Source organism: Eutrema salsugineum, unplaced genomic scaffold (assembly GCF_000478725.1).
Source record: "Eutrema salsugineum unplaced genomic scaffold, Eutsalg1_0 scaffold_3, whole genome shotgun sequence".
Lineage (NCBI taxonomy): Eukaryota > Viridiplantae > Streptophyta > Magnoliopsida > Brassicales > Brassicaceae > Eutrema > Eutrema salsugineum.
This window is the reverse complement of record NW_006256756.1, coordinates 15,580,100-15,594,504: the sequence shown is the minus strand read 5'-3', so window position 1 is coordinate 15,594,504 and position 14,405 is coordinate 15,580,100. Positions and strand designations below refer to the sequence as shown.

The 14,405-nt window shown below is 35.4% G+C and overlaps 2 protein-coding genes across 2 annotated transcripts; both read left to right on the top strand.

The window, feature by feature from the left end:
• The first annotated feature begins 5,317 nt into the window (after nt 1-5,317).
• Nucleotides 5,318-5,797, top strand: LOC18014540 (ubiquitin-conjugating enzyme E2 29). The gene has a single exon (XM_006397261.1). It carries the CDS (start codon nt 5,318-5,320, stop codon nt 5,795-5,797), a length of 480 nt encoding a protein of 159 aa, XP_006397324.1.
• A 627-nt stretch (nt 5,798-6,424) lies between these two features.
• Nucleotides 6,425-6,900, top strand: LOC18014762 (ubiquitin-conjugating enzyme E2 28). The gene is made up of 2 exons (XM_024154694.1): nt 6,425-6,712; nt 6,796-6,900. Exons 1-2 carry the CDS (start codon nt 6,425-6,427, stop codon nt 6,898-6,900), a joined length of 393 nt encoding a protein of 130 aa, XP_024010462.1.
• The last annotated feature ends 7,505 nt before the right edge of the window (nt 6,901-14,405 follow it).

The following is a 14,405-nucleotide window of genomic DNA, read 5'->3' as shown; positions in this document are numbered from 1 at the left end:
TATTGAAGTTCTTAGTTTTGAGTTGTTCAATTTATTATTTTATTTTCCTAAATTTGTATGTATTAAATTGTACCGATTTTGCATAATTAATTATAATTAGAAGAAGTAAGAATTAATATAATGAAACTGAATATAATCATAAAAAATTATTAAAATAAATAAATATGATATATTCATTGAAAAACAGATATAACAAGAATAAAAATGAACATGATGAAAAAATTTCATTTTTTAAAAAGATAATTGAAAAATTATTTAAAAATTTACACAACCAATTGACACAAATATATTTAATTTAAAAATTTTGTGTGATTTTATTCCTTTCATATTTAACTATTGTTTTGATTTCAAATTTAAAATTGTTATTAGTCTCAAAGCAAACATTTTATTTATTAGAATTGGCTAATATATCAAAATAAAAATGTGTATTGGTTAAACAAGAAAAGAAAAAATTGAATTTTAAATTTTCTTGTTTTTTACTATTTTTAAAGAACATATATATAATTAGAATAAAAGTGAAAATAATGTTTTATCCACATGATTTAAAGAAGTAAATGTATAATATTTTATCATGTCAATACTATGTTTAAAAATAGTATTTTTAAAAATTTTAGTTGGTTTGGATATATTAACTTATAAGTGTTTGACCAAATAATACGTTTTTGAAATATAACATACTGTATATAGATTCAAAACAAAATCGTTAAAACTTCACAATTTACATAAAACTTATTAGATTAATACCATAATATTTTAAATACAATACTAAAATACTAATATATTTAAACGTTACTTCCTCTCCTAATAACCCTTCTCCTATATTTCTCGCATAGATTTAGATCTTACACATCTCTAGCTTCGAATACGAAGAAGAGGGTCAATGAAGAAGAAGTCGTTTCTTCTTGCCTTTTCATTCATGTACGATTGTACGTAGTCTTCTCCTCTCTTTTTTTTGTGTGCATATAGTCCTTTTATGAAGAAAATTGATTCCCTACAACAAAAAGAATAATCGATTTTTTCATTTAAAAAAAAAACCGAGTAAGACTGATGGGTTGTGGTGTCGTGGTGCGTAAATCAAATCGCCAATAGATTATACATTTTGAAGATGGTTATACTAAATCATGGATCTCAGGGTAATGTAATATGCAAGTAAATATATTATTCTATATAAATTTTGAAAGCAAACAATCAAAACTGAAAAGTTTTCTACTTGATAGTGTCCACGATTCTACATTAAAATATTTTCTCATAAGGACAAATTTGATGTTCCATGTTTGCTTTTGGTGGAAGGTGAAGAATGGTAAACAAGGCTTCAATTTCCGACATATACAAAGATGCAGAAAAAAAAAACTTGAAGATGTACGAACGTTTGCTAAAGAGCTCGAAGAACCACCACAAAAAGAGAGAAAAAACCCCTTATATGGGGTAAGGTTCATGTTACATTAGGTCAACTATATTTTAGCACTAATTGTCATGTTTCTATGTTCGATAGGCTCCACTAAATCTAAATGTAGTTCACAAAACATACTATAATAGGCTAAGTTACATATCTTTTCTATGATTTTCGTTTTTCAATCTGGGAATGATCATGAAACGGGATGCTCAATTACTTAAGTATGGATAAGAAATAATTATTGGATTTGCAGTTACATGAATATCTACTTCACAGTTACACATTTTAACTCGCATACTACAAATAGGATTGACGTGGACTTACACATCGCTAATCTTGAGAATATCAAGGATGCCAACACAAGAAGAAAAAAACAAAAACCGTTCAATCTGTTTGTAAATGTTTAATAGAAAAAATATGTCAACTACTTACCATGCAGCCATATTTTCCATCATAAATGGATTGTACAATGGATAATAACAATCCTACCTTATACAATTATAGTCAATTTAGAAAAAAAAATACAAACGTTCTACAATTACAAAATATATATTTTTTTAACAAATAACATTAGAAAAATACCGCGTGTAGCGCAGACAATCCACTAGTATTAACAAAAGTGAACAATAGTTTCTCCCGTAGTTGCTTCTACGTAGAATAGTTGCTCTCCAAAGTTGACACTTATGGAATGTTTGGGAAGTCATTTAACTACCCGAATTTCTTAAATCTGCGTTCCTCAGATATGTCTCATGTGCTTTTTATGTTGAAAATACTTTGTATAATGTTTTTCAATATGTGACTAATCTGTTCTTGTCTGTTTTCTGCAATTTCTTAAATGAACATGTCTACTATGGGCACCTAAAAATGGTTTTTATTGTCACCTAATCAACAAACAAATGTATAAATACTTGAAATAACATAGAAACACCTGTAAATATTGATAGCAACACATACATATTTGATGATAAAAAAAATAATTGATAATTGTGAAGCTATTGTTTTCATGGCCGACGAAATAAACACATACATATAATCATTATCCATCTTCACATCTAAGTTTTCTGGACTCATTATAATTCTCTTTTTAAAAAACTTATGATTAGATATTGTGGCTAATGATTCAAAAAAAAAAAAAATTACATCAATCAAAACACTTTAAGCTTGTCTACATCGTTTTGCAAAGAACTTCTCAAAACGTCTCTAGAAACGATATCATTTTAACTATTCAATGAATCATCAATGTTAATTATTGATCAAAACTTCCTAACCATTCAGATTCTAATATAAGAAGCTCTTCAACTGCAGTTATCTCATGGCCGACGAAATAGATGCTCTTACAGTTCTCCGCCATGAAGCTATTGTAAGATGATATCTTGTCAACTACGAACTACAAACAAGGAGTGTTCGGTTTTCTATACTGGTCACAATCTTCAAATTCGCATCAGGTTCGTTCTTCGTTCTTCTTCGTATTAGCTCCTTTACTGTTGTTATCTTATTTCTAGGTTTAGGAATTATTCTGTAGTATCTGATACCTGGGTTTAGGAACGAGGAACTGACATTAGTATTATGTCCTGCAAAATTTGAGTTCGATTGACTTTGATTGATGTGTCGGGTGATAATTAGTTGTGTCTTAACTTCGTAGAAATACTGTAATGGCATCATTTGGAGGAGATAGTAACTCGCTTCAATTAATCTTGTGGAAGCCAGGGGCGGAGGTAGTTAAAGAGGAGTGGGGTCAAGTGCCCCCTACTCTTTTTTATTTTTCTTTTAATTTTAGGATAAATTTAATCAAAATAAATTTAATTTAATAATAAAAATAATTTTTTGCCTCCAACTAATTTTTTTTCTTTCTTATTTATAAACTTATGCCCCCAACTAAATTTTTTTCTAGATCCGCCACTGGTGGGAGCCATTACGCTTTCGTAATGAAGATGAGGAGCAAACGCGTAATGATGAGGAACACCAGCCAATGCAACTGCTGAGTATGTATTTTAGTCCAAATCAGTACAACAAGGCAATAAAGTTAGGAACTCAGTGTTGGATCCACAAAGCAGTGGATAATCTAGAGTCGGCGTCTTTGGAACTGAGACCCGATGAGCTAAGGTGGTTTAGCGAGCATCCTCAATTCAAGCACTTCTGGCATATGCACAAGGCGATGTATATGGATACAACCCATAAGACTCAGGGGATGTGGATACTCCTTCTACGCACAGCAAAGACAGAGAAGAGGAGAGAGTATTGGTTTGTTGTTCATGGCGTTCCAATTCGGTATTCGCTTAAGGAACATGGACTCATATCTGGATTAGACTGCCATGAATAGCCAGAGAATTATGAGATGGTGGGCAGTAGTGATTTTAAGGATAAGTATTTTAAGAAAGGAATTATCCCTTCACTTGCTGTTGTTAAAGAGAAGATTGAAAAGAGGCAGGGTGGTCCTGATCGCTTGAGAATGTGTGTTGTGAATTCATTTGATGCGAATCTCAAAGAAGTCGATCATACATTGAGGCACTTCAATTAGGTCGTCGAAACTGATTCTTGGACATTTCCTGGCTTTGTTACTCCCTTGGAGTTGCTACCTTTTGAAGCAATACCTTGTTTGAAGGACACATATAATGAAGAAGCTAAAGGAGCAGAAATAGGGTGTCCTTGGATGTGTAAGACGAAGTTCAGACCATTCACTCTCAAAGGTTTCCTTTCTCGGACTTCTACGTAACACTCGGTAATACCAAAGATATCCAGAGTATATTGCAACCATCTCTTGATGAGGAAGATATGTTAGTTAGTATCATGGAAGGGTATGAAGACCCAGATACCGGTGATATAATTCCTGATAATTGGACGAGGCGTATAGTTGAGGATGGGAAGAAGATATTCTTGAAGGATATGAGCTTGAACGATGAACCAGCGAAGAATGCCTCCTCTAAATCTCCAGCGCCGATTGGGATTGTGAACCAGATTCAAGGGTTGAAGAAGAATATGGATGAGCAGTTCCTCCAAATGAGAGACCTCATCGATGGCATTGATATAGATTGAAGTCCGTTGAATATGATGTGAAAGAGGTAATTCCAAGAGAAGGTCTAGGAGAAGAGAAAGAAGGAGAAGAACAACGTGAAGATGAAGAAGGAGAAGAAGGAGAATAGAATGAAGAAGTGGGAGGTGAGGTGGCATAGAAGGAGAACGAGAAGGATACGAAGAAAAAGACGAAGCCAGCGGTTGTTAGGACGTATTTCACCAGAAGACGTAATGGGATATAGGTATTTTATCTTCATTTCAAATGTAATTGTATTATTTGGTACTCATAGGTAAAACTATGGTGTGTCACGATTAAACATCACATATCTGTGTTACCATGTAGGAACAACTTGGCGCTTCATTAGAGTAAGGGGAGGTGCATCATGAGAAGATGAAGAAGAGGAAGATTTAACATAAATGTTCCCTCTATCTTACTGTCAATTCAAAAAAAAAAAAAAATTTTGAACAAATATGACTGTTAGATCGTTTGTAGATTTAAATTTATTTTAAGGATATTGGTTTGGTCATGATTATAATCATTTTAAACTAAATTAGAGTTGAGGATATCAGTTGTTTGTAATCGGTTTAAATTAATGTAGCTCTTTTGGTTGTCGGGTAACTGTCGAATCATTTAAATTAATAAGCATTTATAAAACGACGCATGTGGGAATGCCATCATAACTTACGTGTACTCATTTTAATCAATTTGTATTCCGACATGGAGTTGAACCAGTCGTACATCGAGATACGCATAATTTGTATCGCGAGTCGACGCAATTAATGCATGCACCGCATCACTTCTTCTTCTTGAATAGAACTCCCTCGCCTTCTCATTTCACCACACCATCTCAGAGAAAGAAATCCTAAACTCCCAAAAAACTTTTATCTTTCCCATTTCCTTTTCTCTCCCAAATGGCGGCTAACCAACCAAATGAACCAAGGGCTCTCTACTGGATCCGTCGCTACCTACCCAAACTGCAGCAAAACCCGTCGGAGATCTACTCCGTTGGGGTGAAGGCGGAGGATATGTCTGTCTGGACAGTGACCATAACCGGTCCATCGGAAACTCCCTACGAAGGGGGTATCTTCACCTTGCGCATCCACTTTCCGCACGAGTTTCTTCTGAAGCCACCAAAGGTGCACTTCAGGACTCCCATCTTCCACCCCAACGTGAGTCATTGCGGCAACATCTTCCACCCCATGCTCATGCTGGACACGTGGGGCATCGTGACTTTAGTGGCCCAGATGATGATGACTCTGGCCACCATGCTCTTGCATCCGCTGGTGGAGGAGGGCGACGTCGTGAGGGAAGAGGTGGCGGTGATGTACCGCGAAGACAGGGTCCGCTATGAGGAACTCACTCGTAGCTTCACCCAGATCCACGAGCTATGAACATCTTTTTAATTATGTTATTTTCATTTTCTTTTGTTTTTCTTTTTATGTGTACATTTTCTTTCTGTTTATTATCTAATTATTTTTTTTTGTGATTAATGAAATTTTTTCACAAAATTTTGTTCACAAAAAAACGATAAAATAGGAACAACCTAGATGGAACCCTAAAATTTGGAAAAATACACGATAGTATCTAAGATCAGATAATAAACCTTAAAATGGAAAATTAAGTAGTCTCTGAAATCAGAAAAAGCCCTAAAAGAGAGACCTTAGTTAAAATATTTTTGATAAAACTTTGTATAATTCTATAATATTATGTAGAGTTGATTTGTAGACTTGGTAGTTATACAAATCTTACATCGACAATGGACGCATTTATTTACCCCATTTACTTACCTCATTTATAACGGTTACGCGTGAAGACGTCATCAAGCACCACCTCCCTTTGACACCACTTCTCATTTCATTTCATTTATAGTAACACTCATTTGATTCTCTTTTCTTCAGAAACTCTAATTTTCATTAACTGTCCTTATCCTTAAATACTTCACTATCCTTCTCATCTCATTAAAGCACTTATTCCTTCTCTTTTCGTCATAAACCCTAAAATTCATTAACTCTCACAAAATGGCGACCCCACGAGAACTCATGGCACTCTTCCATATCCGAAGGTCCATCAAGGACTTTGAAGACCACTCCTCTCCCTTCTACTCCACCTGTGTGAAGGACGACGACATGTATGAGTGGACGGCCACAATCACTGGTACGAAGAATACACCCTATGAAGGGGGTGTCTTCTCTCTCGGCATCCACTTCGATCCAGGATTTCTGCTTAAGGCACCGCGGATGCACTTCAACACACCAATATTCCACCCAAACGTCAGTCCTGAGGGCAAAATCTTCCACCCAATGCTGGTGTATGACATGTGGCACCCAACGCGACGGTGGGCCAGATGTTGATGACGATTCACGACATGCTGATTCATTTGTGGATCAAGGAGAAGGACATGGTGAGGGAGGATGCCGCAGATATGTTTCACTGTGAAAGGGTCTGCTTCGATGAACACGCTCGGAGGTGGATCCAATTGCACGCCATGGCGTAATCATGCATCAAAAAACTTTTGTTTGTTTTCTTATTTTATCTTTTTGAACCCTTTTGGAACCTTTTCTCCTGTTGGTAATTTTCACTTGTTTTGTTTTTAAAAAAAAAATTATCGCAAACGTCGTGTTCAATAAATGATATGGTTTACCAGACTTGGTAGTTGTACCAGTCTTACATCGAGAATCGATTCATTTTAATCATGAGTGGACGCATTTAACTACCCCATTTATAACGGTTACGTGTAAACACGTCATCCAGCACCACCTCACTTATCCATAAATACCCTAAACTCCTTATTTCATCAAACCACTCTTTCTTCAACAGAAACCCTAATTTTCAATAACTCTCTATTCAAAGAAACAGAAGATGGTGCAGGAAGTGGTGGACGATAGGACGCGCGAGTTAGGAGCCTGAGATATGAGTGAAGAGAAGAAACTCTTCTCTCAGAAACTCTTTTCTCAGACTCCTAAGTTGCTCTTCTTTTTCGTCTACCACTTCCTGCACCATCTTAGTAATCAAACCACTCTTTCCTTCTCCTTTCTACATGAACCCTACTCGCTATACAAACATTACGTAAGTTGGTGCAGGAAGTGGTTGACGAAGACGAGCAAGCTAGGAGTCTGAGAGAAGACTGAGGAGAAGAAAATATTCTCTCAGAAACTTTCTCTCAGACTCATAAGTTGCTCATCCTCTTCATCTACCACTTCCTGCACCATCACTGTAATCATCTTTTTATCTTTTTATTTTTAGTATCTCGAACCTTTTTTTGGTTATATTTACTTATTTGTGAAATAAATATTTCTCACAAATGCTGTGTTAAATAATTTATTACGTATTTAAATCCCTAAAAAGTGAAGAAACCCTTAAATGTAGAAATTCGTATAATTGATATAAAAATGTATAATTCGGCCTAACTACGTGCAAATTTGTCAAACTATAATAAATGGTACAATAAGGTATAATTCAGCCCAAATATGTGAAAATTTGTCAAACTACAATAATTGGTACAAATTGGTATAAGTCGGCTCAACTACGTGCAAATTTGTCAATAAATAGTACAATTTAGTATAATTCAGCCCAAGTTCGTGGAAATTTAGAAATTTGTCAAACTACAATAAATTGGTAATACTTGGTAAAAGTCGGTTTAATTAGTACCTCGCGCAATGCTCATGAATCTCATTTCTTTACATAGTAATCTCTTCATCGACAACATGATCTCATTTTTTCCGAAAATGGTAGCCATCATTCTACATATAAATTCAGCAAATCAAAACAAGTTATTCGTATTCCTAACCCCTGAACCCAGACATTTCGACATCTAATTCTAAACCCTAACCCATGACCCCAGAAATTTATACATCTAATTCACAATCTTATAAGTGAACTCAGGAATTTAGACATCTAATTCGCAATCTTAAAAGTGAACCCAGGAAAATTAAAATCCCAACCCTTGAATCCAGAAATTTTGAACAACTAATTCGTAATTCTAAAAATAAACCCATAAAATTAGAACAATTAATACCTTAAACACTTTGCAGGTGTAGTATCTCTTTCCCGGATCGTCAGAGATCTCCTGGATGATTTTTCCACCACATGGACATTCTTTCGGAATCCCATAGTCACCATCGGCTATGTGGAAAAGCATGTCGTATAGTTTCTTGTTTTTTTCTCGTTTTCGTAGCTCGGGTCCATAATCGTTTTGATAAGGATTCAGAAAAGAAAGAACAGAATGGAAGAGGGAATAGAAATATGAATAGATAGAAAGGAAATAACCTTTTCAAAAAGGAAAACTGGGAGGAAGTTTGAAATTTTCTGAGATTGGGAGAATTGGGGAGAAATTTAAAAACCAAATTTTCTGAAATAAATATAATATTATTTAAATATTACGCAGAATACGGACCCGTCTCATGTGCCACCGTCAAAAGCTAATGTCCAATAACGCGTGGACCCATGTCAATTCTTCTTAGGAGGTTTGATACGTTTTTGTACCAATATGTCAGTTATACAAAATCTCTCTAGTAGTTGTACTTTTGCGATTTTAAACAAAAAAATAGTAATACCTCTATTAGATATATAATTGTGTAGTTGTACTTTTCACTAATAGCAATTATTTTACTGTCCCAACATTTTCATGTAACCAGATTTCTTGTTTCACTTTATACGTATTGTTCGATGCCTTATATGGTTACTCCTCATGAAGTCTTCATAGAACTATGTTGCGCTTTATGAGAAATGTTTCTTTGAAGTTCAAATATTGTGAGTTTGCATATTTTGTCTAGTTTAAATGTTAATCATAACATAACTATGCATATAATCTACAAGAATGTCATCGCTTGCACTTGATTTTGTATAATTCAACATTTTCATGCGTCTTGTAATTTGAAATTGGTTTACCAAACCAAGAAATACCGATACCGATAACCAAAAGGAATATAATATACATATTAAATAATCTATGTCTGAAAAAAGGGTTTCAAGGTATGTCCTCTTATTTTGTCTTATTATGTCGGCCCACATGTATATTCTGAAAAAGTAAAAAGTAACTGAGACGTGTTCTCAAGGAAGCTCATTTTTCCGATGAAATGAAATAGAACATTCTCCCTCGTTTCCCAGAATTGTTACAAAACAACATTGGACACATATCATATTCTTTATTTTAACACGAAAGAACAAGCAACCAACCTAGATCTTAACATAGTTGTACCAAGTTATTCATACAATTATAAATTAATAATGTTCACTCTCTCCTGCGTATTACCCTGTGCATTTTCGTCAGGATTACTGACATTAAAATAGGGAGCCCAGCCTCCACCCTGAGTATTACCCTGCCTTTTTTGACGCTTATTACTTGGTCTTGGGCCACACTCTCAAACCGAAGCAAATCTTCTCTGTTGCCGTCTTCCCTTCTTTTTCTCATCTCAGGTGATTTTGGGGCAGCCATATTTTTGATATCATCTGGAATTAGCCATTGTGAACGATGAGGAACAGGGTATACCGTCCTGGAATATGCAAGTGTCCATAATTCAGTAGTATAATACTTCGAGTACAAATCATGCCATAAAAATCCTCACTACGGCAGCTTCATGGACGCAAGGATACTTATCTATATCAAAACGCATGCATGAGCAAGATTTGCTTCTCAAGTTTACCAGATAAGTCTTCCCATTTTTTCCGACCACAGTGTATTCAAGCAGAAACCAGTTCAGCTCAGTCACATTTAGGGTGGTCGCAACTTCAATAGTTCCGTGTAATACATTTTCGACAAATGGAACCAGTTTAAGTGCTTCAGGTTCTGTTTCACACTTCTTCCTATGTTTGTTACACCACTCAGATATCTTTGCTACAATGGCATCCATCATAGGTAATAAAGCATACTTCCTCGCATCATCAAACACACTGTTCATAGACTCTACACAGTTTCTAGTGTTGATGTTGTACCTTTCTCCCGGAAGCACCTAACCCATTTTTCCTCAAGCAAACTATCATAAAAATACGTAGTTGCATCTAGATACCTTTCTCCCAGTTGCCCATAAGCATCAAGAAACTCAGCCTCTGTATACTTCTTTGCACATTCCATGAACTTGCCTACAACTAAGTCTTTCTCTCTCCGAACGCTCGCTTTCACATTCTGGGCCAAATGATATATGGAAAAACCATGTTTAGCTTATGAGTACACCTCCCTTATTGCCTTGATCAGACTTTGATTCCTGTCCAAAACAAACACCAATTCTGAACTGTCATGTATCACGGTTTTAAGGTTACTGAAGAACCACTTCCAACTATCATTCTTTTCCCCATCAACTACCCCAAACGAAAGGGGATAATGGTGATGATTTGGATCCTGAGCTGTTGCAATACAAGGCATCCACCAAATCCATTCTTCAAAAAAGTTGCATCAACGATGATCACTTTCCTCATTGCCACAAACCCTTCAATGGTAAGACCCAGAGCGACAAATAAGTACTTGAATATTACAAATTCATCGACTTCCACACTTGATTTTGTACCCAGATTCATCTGTTCTAGCATGTACAAATATCAATGCAGATGCTCATAACTCTCTTATGGAGTACCACGAACATAACTTATAGCTTTCTGTCTGCCTCTCCATACCGTAGAGTATGGACACATCCACACGACCTTTTGTTTGAACCATAAGCATGAGACTTTTAGGATTTGGTGGTTTTAATTAACCTGGGTATTTTTTACTAAAAATTGCTGCAACTTATCCTGGTGTGCCTTTCCTTCGTTTGTTGCTTGTACAGGCAGAAGCCTGAGAGCAAGAATGCATTTTCCTATATAGTCTAACCATGAAAATATTTGAATTAACTGACTTAGCGGCATTTATATACCAGTTACATCTAGCTTCAGCTTGATCGCATTTCACATAGTATCGACTCTTATCAGACTTGTGTACAATGATACCAAAACAATGCTTATGAGAAGCTCTGTAAACTAAATCTATCAGATCCTGCTTACAGGTAAACTCTTCACCTACTCTTAGCTTCATACCATCTCCCATTCACGTTCAAAACATTGTTCTTCAACACATGCTGGAGGTTCAACAATATCAAGCATTCGATATTTTTGACTTATGTTATCATCATCTCCACCGTTATCCTCATTCTCACGAGATAACTTCACACCATTGTCATTCTCCATCACTGGCTCACGATGTTGTTCTGCTGAATTGTTTCCTGTGTAAATAACAAGGACACCATCATTAAATTCAGCATTACAGTCAGAAATTACTCCATCACTCACTATATAATTAGCTGTGCTCACACCATGATATTCACATCATCTGGACTTACCCTCTCTACACGTGAAACTTGCTCAGCCACCTGAGATTCTCCAAATACATTGATGACTTCTACATGTAAGACACTTCTGTGTCATTCTTTATCGAACGACATCAGATAGACACCAAGATCACCGTCATCAAAAATGTAAAACTTTTTCTTCTTTTGAATTACTACCTGAAAATAACTCAGCTTCAACTTTGTCGATGGTTCCCCTATCCCAACCTTCCTGCATATCCTACCCACTAAATCAGAATACTTTATCTCCTCTAAGCTTGATGTCTTAAACATTATATCGTAATCAAAGAGTACTTGAATTATGACCTCCGTAATCAAAGAGTACGTTTGTTATCATTTTGTTCTGAAATAAAAGCATAAACACTGCATATCAACTTAACTTATTAATATCACTTATTCCTAGTTATACGAAAAATCCTAGTATTACCAAATTGTGTAAATTATCCTCAATCCGCGAATTTGGTGTAGAATTAAATCTACTTACGATTATAAACATAACATAAACATAACTAAAATTAACAGTCCATTAAAATAATATGCGACCCAATGTCCATCATAAACATGAATTTTCCCCATTTTGAATTGCCCTATTTTGTAAATCAAAATTGTATTCCAACACAATGGTTCCTCAGCAACATCGAATCAAATACATCTACTAATTGACAAATTCTCAATAATATAGAGGGCCCGAGGAAGAAGAATAACTTACCTCGTGCTTCGGCGTTTGAATGGAAGTGAAGCTTCATCGAATTGAAGTGGAAGAGATGTTGTAAACCCAGTAAAAATGAATTCCAGTCGTCAAATACCTAGAAACGAATTAATAATAATCGGCCTGATTTCTGATTGGCTGAAATTTGGTCCGAAATGATTTTATTGGCTGAAATCTCCTTATTTCCTAGTAGTCAACATTTCCCACCAAAACAATGAAACCCCAAAAAAATTGATTGACTGAACTTTCTCATATTCATTTTTGTTATTTACCGAAATTAAGAGTAATATGAGGATAACACATTTCAATAAAAGAGAAGGGGACCCACCAAATATTTTGATTGGCTGAAATTTCTCAAATTATCATTGGTCGATTATTCATTTTTGTTATTCACCGAAATTAAAGGTATTATGGGGATAACGAATTTCATTAAAAGAAAGGGGACCACCATTGGCATGAAAGAATAACTTAGGCATGCTAAGTTATTTTCTCACCATTTACTGGTAGATGAGAATTTCATCCGAAGAGAAAATAGGAACAAGTTTTACTGCAGGGTGTTTTAGGAATTTGACAGTCCAAACAGTATAAAAGAGTTGCAGAAAGTATTCTTAATTCAGAAAGTGTATGTGGAAGATATTACTATTTTAAAAGTACCTCAAACGGTAAAACACTTTTTTTTTCATTCACATCAACCCAACCAGAAATAGAAACTGGTTACAAAAACTAAACCAGAGTAAAATTGAACCGAACACTTTAGAATCAATCGAAGGTAAACAAAATCGCCAAAAATGTGAGAAGTGTTTAATCGATTTCTTCCTCTGTTCAATGACCTTACCGGCGACTACATGAAGAGAGCTTTGTGGCATGCTGACAGTCCATCATTGACCAGCCGGAGAGAAGACCCCAACCGCCAAGTCTGAACCGATGAGCAACCTGATCCTCCTTTGGCGAATCAATGCCGATACCTATAGCACCGTAAAAACAAGAATAATACATTGAGCCATCGAACCGGATCTCAAAAGCCCTCAACAGTTACCAACAAGTCCATTCACCATCGAGAACTTCAATATGGCAAAGGAAGATCCAAAACACCTGGATTATCGAGGAAATCACTTACCTGTTTGTCGTCGTTGATAACTATCTAGTTGCATAGGTCTTTACTGACCACCGTGGCACCTTGCTCCACTCGTGGTGCCACCCACCCAGCTGGAGCAATGATTTCTGCTACAGACTGCAGCTTCTGCTCTGCTGCCGATATTTCTCCTCCTTGCTCGCTATGCCACCGACTCTAGCAGCTCTGGTGCTAGTATAAAAAACAAATCAATTTATGTTCTATGCATCTGTCACAGCACCGCCTTGCCACTACAGCTGAATCAAGACTCATCACCACTGGAGAGGAGACCGTCAGTTCTCTGATTCCTCCATGCAACCAGCAACCTTCATTGAAGAGCATCTTTTGCTAACATGAACCCCCTCTCTCGTAGCCGGAAAGAAAGCCAGACGGCAGAGAGGGTTTCAAAACTCAACTAGATTTTACCCCGTGCATCCGCACGAAAATTTTTTTAGTCAAAATTGTAACATAATTTATGTTTTCTTTATAGATTTATTTTTTCTAATAAGTGATAGAAATTTATTTTTGCGTTTATTTTTTTTTAACTCTTTTTTAGTATTATTATGACCACTATCATAAAACCATAATTCTAACCCAGCCATTCTGTTAACTGAAAAATGGCTATTATTATAAAAATATATTTCTAAATCGCTCATTTTATTAATCCAAAAATAATTATAGTTAAAAGACCATAATTCTAATACACCTGTTTATATTACTATATAATATAAATATTTATTAATTTTGAAATAATTTTTATCTTAATATCGTGCATGTTTTTATAATCTAACCCGTATAAGAGCACAATTATAAAAAATATCTAACTCACTCCATCAAATTACTATATAATATTAATATGTATCAGT